General features: G+C 41.5%; 1 protein-coding gene across 5 annotated transcripts in view; it reads left to right on the forward strand.

Annotated features, from left to right (window-relative positions):
- The window catches only part of LOC140395697 (mitochondrial Rho GTPase 1), a 90458-nt gene that overhangs the window by 63489 nt on the left and 10017 nt on the right, over positions 1 to 16952 (forward strand). For 2 of the 5 annotated variants that reach the window (XM_072483776.1, XM_072483777.1), the window contains exons 17-20: positions 8770 to 8892; positions 10155 to 10357; positions 13392 to 13514; positions 14270 to 14385. In XM_072483776.1, coding sequence (XP_072339877.1) covers positions 8770 to 8892; positions 10155 to 10357; positions 13392 to 13514; positions 14270 to 14385 — 565 coding nt within the window. The remainder of the gene's footprint in view (positions 1 to 8769; positions 8893 to 10154; positions 10358 to 13391; positions 13515 to 14269; positions 14386 to 16952) is intronic. The other 3 variants (XM_072483775.1, XM_072483778.1, XM_072483780.1) reach the window with 2 other exon arrangements.

Here is a 16952-nt window from a genome sequence, read left to right on the forward strand (position 1 = left end):
TTCCGTGTCCCTTCTCCATCTTTTTAACTGCTTTTCCACATACACAGCTGCATTCTCCTCCTCACCCAATGGCTCTCCCCTTAGGGTTTTTACATCCATTCGGTTGGGGTATATATCCCGCAGTGCCTGCCAGATGTCGTGGCGATACGGGTCCATGAGTGTCCCGTCTACCTCTGGGTCATAAGCTGCGGTCGGGATGCCAGCACGTCTCATTACTTCCGCCATTTGGTCCATTCCTAGCACCTTTGTCAGGAGAGCTTTGATGTCGCCCAGTGCCATCCTTTTTCCCACCATTCCTGCCTCCAACTGTCCAATCCACCTTCCAGCTCCATCCAAAATACTGGGTAATTCATTAATTAAACTAGGCAAATCCTGACCTGACCAAGGGATATACTGCAGTCTGCCACCCTTCAGAATCACCGGGAGCATCCTTTTCTCTCTCCTATCCTCAGCTGGAAACTTCACAGGTTTGTGTTTTTCCCGCGTTGATTTTCTTTGTTCCCCTAACACTGATTGTCCCCCTTCGTCTTCACTACTTTCTTCTGTCTCTCCTTCCATCTTTCCCTCTATTCTATTTTTCTCTGGGTGCTTCCACATCCATGGTTTCCCCAATCTTCGTCTGTCTGCCCCGTTGTGCACTCCCCAGCATATTTCCTCCATGCTCTTTTCTCTTTCTTTTTCCTCTCTGTTCACTCCGACTCTCTTTCCTTCTATTTTTCCCTGTGATGTCTCACTTCCACACTCGGAGGGATCATCTTCTGTTCTCCCCTCATATTCTTTTCTAACATTCTTTCCTTTCCCTTCTCGTTCCTTATCCACTTTCATTACCTTCTTTGCCCATTTCAAAAGTTCTACCATATTTACTTCTTCCTCCAATTCCTTTCTCCTTTGGCTCAGCCCATCCAAATCCTCTTCTGTTTTCCTAGCCGCTTCTTCTATGCCTTGTCTCTTTTCTCTCTCCCTTTGTGCCCATTCCTCCTTCGTCATCTGTTCTATGTCATATTCTCCCTCAAAATTCATTGTGCCTGATATAACTGGGTACAGTCCCGTGGAGCTCTGTTCCCCTAAGTATGGGGGCGGGGCTACGTTTGGATCTTCCAATTCTGCTTTTTCCTGAAGTTGCACTGGCATCTGCATCCTACCTCCCCTCCATACCCTTCTTCTCTCTTTCCCCTCTCGTTCGAATAGTGCTAGTATCTCTAACTCCTTTTCTCGCTTCTCCCTTCTTTTGCTCGACCTATCCTTAATTTTATAGTTCTTTATCATTCCCTTCTGGTCCCCACACCTCTCTATGTCCCATGTGCCTTCCTCCGGCCACTGTGTATTGGTCTTACTTGTTCTTTTGGCCCATTTTTTAGAGACGTGTTCTATATCTCCCCTGAGGGCTGGGAACTTATCCCCTAATATCTCCACTGGTGTTTTAACTTTGTGTGCCATTACTCGTCTTTTCGGACTACTGTCACAATTTTTATCACTTAGTCTGTCAGAGTTAGGTATCACAGTGATTATTACTCGCTGTATTATTTTTCCGTGCTCAGTCCCCTGTTTACCTTTCTTTTGGGTTTCCCTTGCCAATATCTGTAACTCTAACCGGGGTCCCGATATCCACTTCCCCGTAGTCCCCTGTCCCGGCACTATCTTCCTCTCCCGGGCTATAGGGTAGTAGGTTTTCACTTGCTCGTCTATGTGTATAGAAACCCTGTATCGGTCGGATTCCTTTATTAATTTCTCTAGAGTTTCCAATTTTATTTCGTCTATCCAATTCCTATCGGCTATTCCTTCCCAGTTTACATACGGCCACTCATTCTTTATCTCCTCTAAGTTAGTTATATGTGTAATCTTTTTCCAATCCAGTGTTGCTTCCGTTTTTGTTATTATCCTTTTTAATCCCCTGACTTTTTCTTCTCAACCGGTTGTACCAATCTCGCCACTAGGCGGTTTTGTCAGTGTAATTTTTCCAAGTTGTTAGTTATTACCCTACCTGTGTTCCGATTCTCCCTCTTATTTCTGTCCTCCACGCCGCTACCTCAGATCAGTTTGTTCAAATTGGTCTTTTACTTCCTCTATTCTAGCTGCTAATCCCCTTCTCTGGGTTAGATTCCACTCCTGTGCTTTTGACTACCGTATTAGGTCAGAGAGCGATCTCTCACTGATCTCTCTCCCTCTCGGTTGACGTCCCTTACCCGAGGCCCTGGGTAGGTTTGGACTGGCAGATTTTCCCACACTTACTCTCTTCTGGGCAAGTCGTAACCTGAAAACCCGCTCCAAACCGCTTGACTTAACCTAATTGCATTACTTTAGCGTTCGGCCTTTTTCCCGTCTCACTTTTTACCCATTCACAGACAATACAGTATTCTCAGCGCGCTTTTGCATGCAAAGCTCTACTCTTCAGATCAGACTCAGTCTCTCAAAATATTTTACACAATTTAGTTTTACCTATGCAGGATATCTTTTGGGTTGGGGAGATCCAGGACCAGTAGAAAGCCGGGTGCGCCGGGCCTCGAGATCCCTTTTCCGACAACAAGGATTTACATGCAATACAAATCTGCTCACCTTGCTGTCAGAATGCCGGCTTTGGGATGTCCAGCCCCGGTCGGACCTCCGCCTCCGCCACTCCTTCCAGATGTTTTTCTGGGCGATCATACACCAACCCTGCTCGCTGCGCCAATTTTGTCGTGGTTCCCCGGGACGACAATTCGTTTACACCGATTAAAACAGAGAGTCTGAGCAGCGATCTTCCAAGCAGTAGACTTTATTCACCTAGCACAAGAGAATAAAATCGGGATGTCCGGAACAATCCGATGAGCCCTCAGGCTTACAGTCTTTTTATGTACATTTCAGCTCCGTATCTCAAGATTCTTATCTTTATTATCTTACTTTACAGCCGGACCTTGCTTTGGCCACCATTGTTTTTAGTTGCCTTTTATCTGTCTTATTCAAGATTGGTCGCTTCCTTTTTCCTCTCTTTGTCTCTTAAACCATGGTGGTTATAACTCTTGCCCTTATCTACACTTCTCTACTTGTGCAACAATCGTGGTTTAGCTGACTTAGGCCGAATGTGTGGAAACACCTGCTCACTTTATTCTCTCTTTTTTATTATGGTCAACTACTAAAGTGAGCCACTGAGCAGTATTCATTGTTCCCTCAAGTGACTATTGTTTGCCTTCGTTAATTAGTGACTGCTATACTACTTTTCTGGGTCTTCTGCTTTGATCATATCAACTATACTTGATTACATTAGGTCATCTATTCTATGTTTGATTACGTTAGGTCACACGAGGTTACTCTAAATTACATTAGGTTACATAGGTTACATACCCATTTCACTACTCACCTAAATCTGCTTTATCATTTCACTAAAACCTATGATTCTGAATTCCATACCTAGCTCATACAATATCCAGTACAAATTCCCAACACTTGCAAAGTCATATCTTCACGAACTGAAATTAGCCAAATACTGTAGAATCTGAAACAAGAACAGGGGATGCTGCAGGCCTGGCAGCATCTGTAAGGAGAGAAAGTGAAGTTGGCGTTTCAGGCCTGCGGCAGTGCTCATGTGATGCACAGCGCAAACTGGAGAAGCAGCATCTCATCTTCATTAAATGTTGCAAACAGATTGGAGGTCAACGTGAAAGACCACCTGGGGGATTTTACAGCATGCCCCCACCCCACCTCCGATTGTACCAGCAAGGGTAGTGTTGAATTCTGCCCCATGCATCAGTGCGTTGCAGCCCTCGGGACTCGACATTGAGTTTGGCAGCTTTAGATTGTGACCTTTCTCCTTCCTTCTTTAAACCCCTTTTAAAAAATTTCCCATGCATTTATTGCCTCAGTGCAACCCCCCTTCACCCCCTCACACCAGGCCATCTGTCTTTTGTTAAAATTTGCAATCTTTCACAGCTACACTTAATATCTAACATATCATGGGTGGCACGGTAGCATAGTGGTTAGCACTGTTGCTTCACAGCGATACTGGTGTGATTCTCGGCTTTTGTCACTGTCTATGCGAAGTCTGCACGTTCTCCCCGTGTCTGCGTGGGTTTCTTCCGGGTGCTCCGGTTTCCTCCCACGAGCCCCGATCATGCTTGTTAGGTGACTTGGACATTCTGAATTCTCCCTCTGTGTACCCAAACAGGCACCGGAGTGTGGCGACTAAGGGCTTTCACTAACTTCACGCAGACACGGAGAACATGCAGAGTCCACACAGACAGTGACCCAAGCTGGGAATCAAACCTGGGACACTGGAGCTGTGAAGCAACAGTGCTAACCACTGTGCTACAGTGCCACCCACTAACTATATTTTTCTTTTAAAATCTGGAGGATGTTGTATTATTTTGACATTTAGAGAAGGTCATAAGTTCACTGTGGGCTGTCAACAGGCATGCCTCATCCAGGAAATCACACAATTTCAGCTACCTGATCAGCATGGTCCTGGAACGGAGTGTGCTGTTTGTTTGAACTGCAATTATTTTAATTGTTATGGGGGGGTAAACACTGGTTTCAAGGCAGAGGCCTGGTGGTCAACTGGAAACTACCTGACAGAGGAGCTTTAAATTTGAACCTGTTGTCTTTGAACTGGATTTTGGTGAATAAGCTGCGATGAAAGACTGCCTAACTCGCTCTCCATGCCTTGCCTGAAGTTCCACGTATCGTTATCAACCTACAGCCAGAGAATCCTCATCTGAGTTTAACTTGTCTGTATTTGGAAACCTGCAAAGCTGAGACAAGAAGCATTGATCCAACTCTATATTCTCCTCCACGCTAAAGCTCCGTTGGCGAGAACTTCCTGACATCTGGAAGTTTAAACTTCCCCATCAGGCCCATCAGGGGCTGGTTTAGCACAAAGCTAAAGAGCTGGCTTTTAAAGCAGGCCAGCAGCACGGTTGAATTCCCGTACCAGCCTCCCCGAACAGGCGCCGGAATGTGGTGTCTAGGGGCTTTTCACAGTAACTTCGTTTGAAGCCTCGTTGTGACAATAAGCGATTTTCATTTCATTTAATTTCATCTACTCAGACAAGCTTCACACAAGGGAGCTGTAATCGACAGCGCCGAAACCTTGTGAATTTATCCTTTACTTTATTAAGCCTATCCTCCAAAACCCATCTCTGCAAAGATTGGCTGTGTGTGTTAAATTGTGTTACCCAGTTCTTGCAACTTGTTTTAATTGTTTTATAATAAATCAATCTTTGAGTTTATTGAAATCTCTCTCATTCTGGGTCGAACAGCAGCGAAGGTAAATAATTGCCCATTTTGGTGGGTAAATTAAACTTTTAAAGTATTGGTGCAACCTGTGCTGTAGTGGGGCTGGATAAACTGCGTACTCCTCCCATCCAAGTCATAACACCTCCAAAACATTACCGTCAGATTATTGTTCCGAAAACAGGTGTTGCTATCTGAATTTGTCAGTTTAGGTCAGTGGTAGAATTTTGATCTCCAAAGCAGATGATTGTGGTTTTAAGCCCCACTCTAGTCCTTGAGCAGTTAACCTGCACTGAAGTCCGAGTGCACATTTCAGGTGGCAGAATAAAGCAAGATTTAGGTGGGTGTAAAATTGTGGCACTTTTCTGAGAAGTTCTTTTCCATTGCAACGTACGTCTCCATCTTATTCTCTATTTGTGGAACTTTCACAAATTGACAGCATGTGCAATTTGATTCCATCTATATGCTATCAAGAAACAACACTTGCACTTGAAACTGCCACAGATATGGGTGCCAACAATATTCCAGCTTTACTGCTATCAACCTGCATTTCAAGACTAGTTGCACCCTTAGTTTAAACTGTGCAGTTGCAGCAGCAACACCAGCATTTACGCAACAAGGTGGACCGTTTGCTAAGTATGCATGGCCAAGGCCCAGCAATCAACTTGGTCGTCATCTCACCCACTGTCTTGGGCATCATCTTCCTCTGCCATCAATGTACTGTGGTTACTGTGTGTACTATCCACATGAGACATTGCAGTCATTTGCCAGGACTTCTGCAGCTTCAAATCCACCACCAAGGAAGACAAGGCTAGCATGTTCATTGGCACATCATCATCTCCAAGTCGCACACTACTCTGACTTTGAAATATATATATATTCTGCTAGTCCTTCATTATCACTGAGGCAGAATCCTGGAATTCCCTATCTAACAACATTGTGGAGCACCTTCACCACTTGTCTGCAGTTTTTCAAGAAGCTCACCACCACCTTCTCAAAGACAGCTAGAGAGAGAAAATACAACTGGCCTTACCAGTATCCTTCTTCCCCATAACCAAATAAGCCACCGATATTCACTATGAAGTTATGACCCTAGGATGGTCACTCTAGAAATCTACCAGAAGACAGTAGATGACAGTGAAACTCCAATTTGCATCATCAGAGGAAAACACGGGTTGGGGAAGGTGACTTCTAGGAGGAGCGTGAGGAGTATTTCAATCTTATGAGCTCCGCATTACCATTTACTGTAAGGTACCTGTATTTGAACATGTTACAGTTGCAGATAACTTTGTTCAAGTTACCTGTTGTATTGAAAAGTGTCTGATGCTGCATTAAGATAAGTAATTGTTTGCAGAAGGAAAATTCTGCTTTCTTTTGTTAGGGTGGAGGAGGTTCCAGTTCAGAAGAGGATTGTAAGGGTCCTTCCCGTTCAGTCCCTTATTTCCTATTTCTTTTAATTTGTGATTATCGGTCTTGGTCCATGGGTCTTTAATGAAGACCTACCTTTGAGTCGAGCAGAGGAAGTGAAGAACTCAAAAGTTGCAAAATAATACACTGCTATGAAGATTTAGATTGTGAACAGAAGAACTCAGACTTTCTGGCACCCAAGAGATTGGAGGGGTTCGATTGGTTAGCTGGCGGCCGATGGATTGGCCAGGGACTGCATCTGCCTGGCAACAGACAGCGATCGGGTCCTGCCAGGTGGAGATTTCAGAAAATCTATTAGAAGCAGCTCCTCCTTTTGCTTCCAAATGGTTCCTGCCTGTTGTTTCCGAGTGTGCAGAGAAACCTCGAGACCCTGGTGAGTCTACGATTAAAACTGTTACAGACTGAAAGCACAGACATCATCCAACGGGAGGCCTAGACTGAAGAAAAATCTAACTCAAGACGTTACTGTGTGTGTGCGTGCCTGTGTTTTTACATTTACAATTACAAACCTGGTGACTAATTATTGGGCAGCCAAATGCACTTCAGGTATTTTTAAAATTAAGTGTTCATTTCAATTGTGTTGCGAATTTGGGTCAAGTGGGGCTGGAATTGATTGTGCACTAGCCCAGGGTGTCGTAACAATATTAAATGGTGCTAACCTCGTATTGAAATGGCATTTTTCTGTTGCTTGCTACGTGTAAGGTATATTCCCCAGTTAGAAGTTAACCAAGACATTTATGTCAAAACGGTCATGATATAATGGGTTTATGCAAGAGGTCTATGAATTTTCCATGAAACCTATTTTGTTTCAAAACTAAGCAGGACATTGTTGTGCTGTAATACTTCTGGAATGTGGTTGAGAAATTCATATATTCTGTACCACTGATTCCATTTTGTGTCTGTTTCACCTTGCTGGGACAGCATACATGCACTTTCGTCATTGCAGATCTTGAACAACAATTGCTAAGCATCAGGATTTTCTGATTTCTAATGCTATCCTGGTAGGAGACAATGTACCTTAAATTCTATTCTTCTCTTTGGTTGCCCTCCCCACGCCGACACAAAAATATCCTTGAAACAGTTTTGTTCAAAACTCCTAGCCTGACTCCTATTTTTAAGTGTAAAAACAACTTTGAGTCTGATGTATTCGCCTCAAGGCCTCTATTTACTGCCTAAATAAGAAAGTGCAGTCATTCATAACTGGAAGGCAGCTTTGGAGAAAGTCCAGGAAAAAGAAAGGGCCATGACAGCTGTCCTCATTTCTGTGATATTATAGTTCCTTTATTCCAGCATTCAACTGCATTTCCGGTCTTCCTTTGACTCTATTAACCATACCAGCATTTAAGGGAAAGTTAGATAAACCTTTGATCGTAAAAGGAATAGAAGGGTAATTGATGGGGTTAGTTGAAGAAAGATGGGAGGAGGAGGTGGAACTGTTAGGTCAAATGATTCCAGTGCTGTAAATACTTAGCAATTTTATATGTGGTGGATTATTCCAAGTGCTTAGTGAAGTTTTATTTTGAGCTTGCAAATATCTTTAATTTACTTTTAATTTAAGCTCATGTCCTGTGGCCCCATGAACCTAACTTATCTTGAAATATTCTGATTTCATTTACTATGGAGACCTGTGAAGACTGTAAAGTACTTTAGCCTTAGGGTAGACTTCTCTTACATTTTGAGTCATTTTGTTATCATCAATATACAAAAATCGGTTTGAAGCATGATGACCAACTTTGGTCAGACAGTAAGGCAAACAGTAAATTAGATATGCCTTGATACCAAAGCATTGAAATACTACGCGTTCACTAACCTCATGCCTGAAAAGTATTTCTCACACCCATAAATGTTAAACCTTGGTGTTGTGTAATAAAGGTCTCACTATTTTAACTGTCATTGTGCCAGATGTACCAATAAATGGCATCAGACTTGCCTATCAGTAAAAATGCACAAACACTGTTTATTGTTAATCCTTTATTTGATAGGTGCCCTGGAATTCTAATTTTGGCAGCTGTACCACTGATGTACAATTTTTTTAAATCCTTTTCAATTTGCCATTTTGGGTCTTAAACTTTTATTCTGTTTGAACAATCTTTAAATATAAGGAACAACTCTAAATTTGTTTTTTTTTCTTCTTTCAAGCTACATGAAGTTTTGTCTGACTCTGAATTTATTACTGTCTCTGATACCACTTGTGATGTTGTTTGCTTGGTATATGATGTCAGCAATCCCAAATCATTTGATTATTGTACAAGAATCTTCAAGGTATTTGTGACCTTTTAGTATAATAATTTGCGCAGTTTTTTTTGCTCAATTTATTTTATGATTATGACAATGTTTTCCTATTTACAAAACCTTTACCAGTGTTTTTGTTTTTAATTGTGAAAGATGGTTGTGAAATGTAATGATTATCAGGCTTTAAAATGTTTGGTCTGTTCAGTAAGCTTGCTGGTTTATGCAACTCTCACTTAATCTTGCAAATGGATACCCTGCTCAGTGCAAAAGACCCACCCTCATTTGTCCTTTCTAACTGGCACCCCACCTCCAAAGTTCTAGAACATGCTACCACCCAAATCAGTCCTCCACTCCTTGTTGAAATTCTGTTAGTCCAGCTCACGACCCGACCTAGTCAAAGTCACTTAATGAAATTCTGTGACAGGAACCATGGTGCATCATCTTCTCCCCTTGAAAAGATGAAATGAAATGAAAATCGTTTATTGTCACAAGTAGGCTTCAAATGAAGTTACTGTGAAAAGCCCCTAGTCGCCACGTTCCGGCGTCTGTTCGGGGTGGCTGGTACGGGAATTGAACCGTGCTGCTGGCCTGCCTTGGTCTGCTTGGTGGCATGGTGACGCAGTGGTTAGCACGGCTGCTTCACGGCGCGGTGGTTAGCACTGCTACTTCACGGTGGTGCAGTGGTTAGCACTGCTGCCTCATAGTGGCGCAATGGTTAGCACTGCTGCCTCATGCGCTGAGGACCCGAGTTCGATTCCGGCCCCTGTACAACTGTAGCAAATATATTGTGGAAAATATGACTATCTTTATGCATTTGAACAACCTTTATGCAATGGGGTTCTATTTCAGTATGTGGAATCTTAGGGCACATTTTATATCTTATCTCAGTATCTGATTTCCACTGCTGTTGGAAAGCACCAAGTGGAATTGTGCACTTGTTGTCCAGTGACCCTTATTGAAAAATGTACATATATGGTCATCAAATGAGGAGAAATTGGGCTCAGCGGTGACCACAGAATCAAAAGCCTGCTGAGACTTGCTGGCTAGTTTCCTCCTAAGTATTGACGCCTGTCTTTGGCAACGCTCCATGGAATCAATTCCCAGCATATGTGAAGAGAGAAGCAGAAAGGAAAATTGGCAACGTTATCACATTGAAACCATTTTTGAAACTTTAATCCAGTTCAATTTGAAAGCCATTTCTAAACTTAGCATAAAGATTGGTGACAAATATTAATTAATTCCTATCATCATAGCTGATACTGCAACTGATGATTTTTCTTTCATGATTATAGCAACACTTCATTGATGGCAAAACACCATGTATTATTGTCGCTGCAAAGTCTGATCTGCACGAAGCTAAACAAGACCACAGCATTTCTCCCGCTGAGTTCTGCAATAAACATAAAATGCCACCACCTCAAAGTTATACCTGCAACAGTATCGGCACACCAAGCAAAGACTTCTTTGTCAAAGTGACAACCATAGCCATGTATCCGTAAGTATGGGACATCAAGTCACCGCAGTGCTGCACGAGTCATGTTGAGATTTGCATGGATCAACATCATTAGCTACAAATTGAAGCAATGTTTTAGAGGTTGATCTGAAATAATAGGGAGAAATTCTGCAAATCTGAAAGAAAAACGAACATAAATGAATAAATTGCAGATATGTAATCATCGAATGTTTGCAGTACAGAAGGAGGTCATTTGCCCTGTCTGTGACTACTCTCTGGAAGAGGAACTCAATTGGTCTACTCCCCTGCATTTTCCCCTTGGCCTGCAAATGTTTTCATTTCAGATAATCATCTCAGAAAATGTTCTTTTGGGGCGGCACGGTGGCGCAGTGGTTAGCACTGCTGCCTCACGGCACCGAAGACCCGGGTTGGATCCCGGCCCTGGGTCACTGTCCGTGTGGAGTTTGCACATTCTCCCCGTGTCTGCGTGGGTCACCCCCACAACCCAAAAAGATGTGCTGGGTAGGTGGATTGGCCACGCCAAATTGCCCTTTATTTGGGAGAGAAGAAAATTGGGTACCCTAAATTTAAAAAAAAAAAGATTAGAGTACCCAATTCATTTTTCAAATTAAGGGGCAATTTAGTGTGGCCTATCCACCTACCCTGCACAACTTTGGGTTGTGGGGGTGAAACCCACGCAAACATGGGGAGAATGTGCAAACTCCACACGGACAGTGACCCAGAGCCGGGATCGAACCTGGGAGCTCACCGCCGTGAGGCTGCTCTGCTAACCACTGCACCACCGTGCTGCCTGTCAGTTAAAAATGTTGTTAGTGCTGTAGTGAGAGATGAATGTAGCTCAAACGAATAAGATGTAGATTCAGCTTGGATTGAGATAAGAAATAGGAACGGTTAGAGGTCACTTGTGGGACCTCGGCGCCGTGAGGCATTAGGCTAACGCACTGCGCCACTGTGCTGCCCAAGATAATTTTATGTTGAAGGCCTCAATTTAATCATCCTCCACCGCCCTTGTAGTCAGAACCTAACCATGCTCTGCGTAAAAATGTTTTTCATCATGTCACCTTCTTCTGCATTGATTTGTGTCACTTTAGATGGAATTTTAGTGCGTACCAACTTTTTCTTAAAATTTTAGAGAGCCCAATTTTTTTTCCAATTAAGGGGCAATTTAGCGTGGCCAATCCACCTATTTTGCACGTCTTTAGGTTGTGGGGATTCTTGTGTACCAACTTTTAACAAGTTTAGAAGAATCACATTCTAGAAGAATATTAATTACTTTTTGTCTTATTTTTAACACCTGGAGGGAAATTGGAATGGACAAGCATTAGCACAAGGCCAAAGGGATGGTATCGATTTTATACCTCCGAGTTGCACTCATCTCCTTGTTGCAGTGATTGTTTTAATGGTGGAATGATTGTTAATTGGAATATTGTTCTTTCAGTTAGGCTGTTCAGCTCATCACAATGTCAGGCTCGTGCCTCTTCCCAGGTACCTCTTGGTACTTGCTGCTTAAACATTTGCAGAGGTAGTCAGACAGACTGTCTTTTGAAGTCACTTTTTTAGCTCTGTTGTCCATAACTCAATTCTGACTTTTTCTGTTCATGCTTTGCTTTATAGTGCAAGATCCTAGAATGAAGAGAAACTGCCTTATTATATTTGCAATTATTACTTCTGGTGGTTTCAGTTAAGCGGGGGAAAGCTAAACCTCCTTTTCATGGAGGAGAGTTAGCTTTTTATTGCTCATGCATTCTACAATTTATGGGGATGTGGACTAAAATTCCAATTTTTAAAGAACTAGAATGGTAGCTGCAAAATTGTTCTTATTTCCACATTACAAAAAAATGTTTCATTTCAAGTCTGGTGTATGTGAAAAGCAAATCCTCTTTTCACTGTCGGTATTGCCTGAAGTCTGTCTCAGAACTGAACTTTCTCTAATGTTGTCCTTACTGTGGGTATTTACTCAAAGGGAAATTTTAGACCCTTTATTATTGCACCAAAGGGGCAGCACGGTGACGCAGTGGGTTAGCACTGCTGCCTCACGGAGCTGAGGTCCCAGGTTCGATCCCGGCTCTGGGTCACTGTCCGTGTGGAGTTTGCACATTCTCCCCGTGTCTGTGTGGGTGTCGCTCCCACAACCCAAAGATGTGCAGGCTAGGTGGATTGGCAACGCTAAATTGCCCCTTAATTGGAAAAAAAATAATTGGGTACTCTTTTTAAAAAAAAAAAAAAAAAAAATGTTTAATTTTAAATTATTGCACCAACGGTAATTGTTTGGAACTACAAATGAGCCTGAGGTGCAGGTCTGTATCAGTCAAAACACAGGCCAACCTAATGGAATACACACTGCGTTGTACGTAAACAAAATTCAGGAATCTTAGTGATATGAAGCAAAATATGCTGTCATGGGCATTCCGTTGTCCTGGAATATTTTCTCTCAATCCAGTTTGTTTGCAGAAAGCCTGTATTATTAGGATAATCTAAAACATTACTTCCTTTAAGAATTAAGAGCATGCAAGGTGACTTCTGAAATGTGTAATAACTGCAGGCTGTTGACAGTATGACAGCTAGCATCCAGTTTCAATCAGAATTGATTAACTTGGATTCATCCGTGATGCAAATTTTTCACTTATTAAACAATACAATTTATTAAACTCAGCAAAACTTTGTAAAATAACTCTTGACTTCAACTGAGGAAGATTATTACAAAGTAGATTATTACAAAGGCTTGGTATTTTGTTTTGTATCCAGGATATCTGGAACTGCTGCAGTTGCATAACATCTTTTAAACACAAAAAACAATGTTGTATGAGCGAGTGCTTTTATTTGTATTGTTTTGTCATCATTGTATCCATCCTTACTTGTAAGATTTATTTCCTCCGTTCATGTAGGATTGCCGCATGTTGTGTGTTCTTCCTATGGGGACTTGCTGAGATGTGTTCAGAAATGACATTGGACCTTTGGTACCTTTGCAATTGATTTACGAGAATGGTGTGAATCTGCATTTTTTATTACTTTGTAAGCAGAGACTCAACTGCCTTACTTCTGTGTGTTTTCGCAGCCATGCCCGGTTACGCTGTTTATGCACCTGCAACAGGTGTACATTTTGCATCTGTCAGAACCTCCTCAACTCAGACTTGCTGCAATCTGTAAAGGCCAAATTCTTCACTGCAGTACTTAACAGGTTCTTCATTTTATTTACTGGGTTTCAGAAGGTTTTTGAAATTGTTTTTCAAGGGTGGGCGGAGAGTAATCTTCAAAAGTCAGCTTCACACCGCATATCCACTGAATTATTTAAATTTTCACTGTTTTAATTTTGTGGGATTCATTTCTAAATTATTCATTTTGGGGAAAAAAAACCTTTGAAGCCCTTGACTTCACATGCAATAATAATGTCGGCCGTTGAAATGATGCATTTCAACAAGATTACTGAATGCTGTTCTTTAAACTTGATTAAGTGTGGTCCAGTCATTATCTGATTATTTTACCAATAATTGGCTGGCAAGTCTGGAAAAAATATCGGTTGAAGGAAGGATATTAAATATATTGGGTAACGGCCATGTCAGTAGGAAGTTAGTTGAATGGATTCTGTCACCACAATAGACATTGATGAAATAAGATATTTCATACCTCATTTATGTGCGCAAAGTAATGTTCCTTTCTCATAAGTTGGTAGGTAGACAACCTTGAGATGCTTTCTCTGGCAGTATATTGACCAAAATAATGCGCAGTTAAGTTTATAAAGATTTAAAAATCTCTGCTCCACTGCCGTCCTTCAAATCTCTCATGATCCAAGTGTCATGTATAGGCATTACTTAACTTTGTGTGGTGCATTATTCTCCTCAATTCAGGCGTGCTGAATTTTAGTTATCATTTAAAAGATTGTAAATGATGAATCTGTATCATTATCTTGGTCAAAACTTGTTACTTGCTTTATAGAGATTCCACTTCGAAGCAGAATGCCATTCCAAAATCTGAGGTGCTAATTGTCAATTTAAAGGAAGTTTTGATCGATAATCCTTTTCCTGGGTCGTACCTCAGGAAACTTATCCAAGGTATTCCCTTATCAGGCATTTTTAAATCTCCCAAGTGTTTGATCCATAGGGAGCTCTGTAGATGAGAATATTTGTAAATTAAGTATTGGTGATGTGTCTAGTGGTCTTTATCACATCTCATTATGTCAAAGTGCTTCATAAAAAGTAAATTACTTTGAAATACATTAATTGCTATATGACAAACTTAATCATTTTGCAAGATCTCATAAACAACAAGGTAAATAACTAGTTGATCAGTTTGGCGGTGTTGATTGAGGGTGAAAGGTTGGCCAATTTTGCTCTTAAAATATTGCGGTGGGATTTTCAATGTCTTCCAAAACCACAGTAACAGGCAAACAGGCCCTCAGCCTTGAATCCCCTCTGAAGTTCTAGACTTGAAAATGAGCCGATAGCATGTGCTGAAGTATTGGAATGGAATTTGAACTCAACCTTTCTGACTCCGTACTTCCAACACAACACCCTCAAACTGGAGTAGAGGGTAAAAGACAGAGTAAAATTTCTCCATTATTCCATTTAATCATTAGTTTTATAGCTTAAAACCACCTATCAGATACATTTTTCTTCTTTTGTAACTCTTGAGATTATTTGTTACATCAGAGCAGAATTAAATTTGGTATATTGAATATTATTTGTCTCCAATAATGCACTAGTCATCATGTTCATTTGGAAATGTGTTGCAGACAGGATGGCTGAATGACCTTCTGTGCCAAATCTTGTCTGTCATACGGTAAAACAGCTTTTCAGTGACTGCTGTATAGAGGCTAATCAAATGTAATCTTTTATACAACCAAATTCTGAATACGTACTTTAATTTGACACTTGACTTTTATTTGGTACCATATAGTTCTTGTACATAAATGCAAATTAGATAAAGTGATGGTCCACTGAAACACAAGGTGCAGTGTACTAGTGATAAAGGAGGTGTCGTTTACTTGTCTAGCATTTTATTTGAGTACAGGAACCATATAAAAGGCATATTTCCAATGTGCAAAAAAAGTACAATTGAAAAGATGTGCTGGCATGATGCATGTACCTTCAGTTTTTTGTGTGGGGGGGGCGTGCGTAGGGGGAGGGGTTGTGTGTGTAGGGGATTGGGATCATAGAATTTATAGAATCATAGAATTTACGGTGCAGAAGGAGGCCATTCGGCCCATCAAGTCTGCACCGGCTCTTTGAAAGCACCCTACCCAATCTCTCACCTCCACCCTATCCCAGTAACCCAACCCAACACTAAGGGCAATTTTAGCATGACCAATCCACCTAACCTGCACATCTTGGACTGTGGGAGGAAACCGGCGCACCCGGAGGAAACCCACGCACACACGGGGAGAACGTGCAGACTCCGCATGGACAGTGACCCAAGACACATCTGCTCTTGACTGCTTATCTCTATACTTGACTATTCCAACTCTCCTGATCAGTCTCCCATTTGCTACCTTTTGTGAACTTGAGGCCATCCAAAACTCTGCCTATATCCTAACTTGCATCATCCCGTTGTACTTGCTGACCTATGTTGGCTCCCATGTCTGGCAATGCCTTTATTTTAAATTAACCCTGGTTTTTGCATATTTCCATGGTTTCACCCTCCTATCTCTGTAATCTCCCCCATCTTCACCACCCTCCATGATGCATGCACTTCTCTAATTCAGGCCTCTTAAAACATCCCTGATTTTAATCGCTCCACTATTGGCCATGCCTTCAGCTGCTTGGGCCCTAAGCTCTGGAATTCCCTCCCTAAATCTCTCCATTTCTTTACCTCGTTTAAATTACTTTGTGTCACATTTTGTTCAATAACGCTTTGATGAAATGCCATGGGACATTTTATTACGTTAAAGGTGCTATATAAATACAAGTTGTGTAATAAATCCAAGCTCCAGCGAGTGTAAAATGCTTAGCATTTCTGATGGCTCTTTCTCAGTTCTGCTTTGAAGTCTCAAGTCGAACTCGTGCTTAAATCCTAGGCTGGAACTTGAATATTACATTGATTTTGAAGAGAATGCTACTAACACTGAAACTGATTATTGTGGCCAGTAGGATTGTTTGATCAAATCTTTGCACATCTGTGATCAGCTGAGACCAATCTGATTATTTCTGTTCATTTGAATTTTGTTTCTCATTTTGTAGCAAATTTGTCAGCCAGTTTGCAGCACCCTGAGCTTTCACTGAAAACCTAGATTGTAGGAGGAAGGGCAGAAGCTAAAGAGTTGAGTTTTAAGGAACTAAGACCATGAGTTAAAGATGCTACAATGAGTCTTGACATCAACATAGGGAGAAGGAAGACAGGAGGAAGAGTAAAATATGGTATGGGATATGTTGGACCTTTTCAGAAAGTTGAGAGATGTCAACCATGTTTATAAACCTTCAATGTTAAAAGATTTGAGTGCTTTTACACACTGACTAAACTTCCACGGGCTTGGATCCAGATCCACGCGTCGAATAGATATGCTTCAATACTTGCACTATAGAGATTAAATTAATAGCCATATAATTTCTAGGGTAATGTTTCTAGCATTATATAAAGCTTAGAATAGTGTCAACTATTTTATTCTGTTAAAAGTCCTAGCTTC

Source organism: Scyliorhinus torazame, chromosome 18, assembly GCF_047496885.1.
Source record: "Scyliorhinus torazame isolate Kashiwa2021f chromosome 18, sScyTor2.1, whole genome shotgun sequence".
NCBI lineage: Eukaryota > Metazoa > Chordata > Chondrichthyes > Carcharhiniformes > Scyliorhinidae > Scyliorhinus > Scyliorhinus torazame.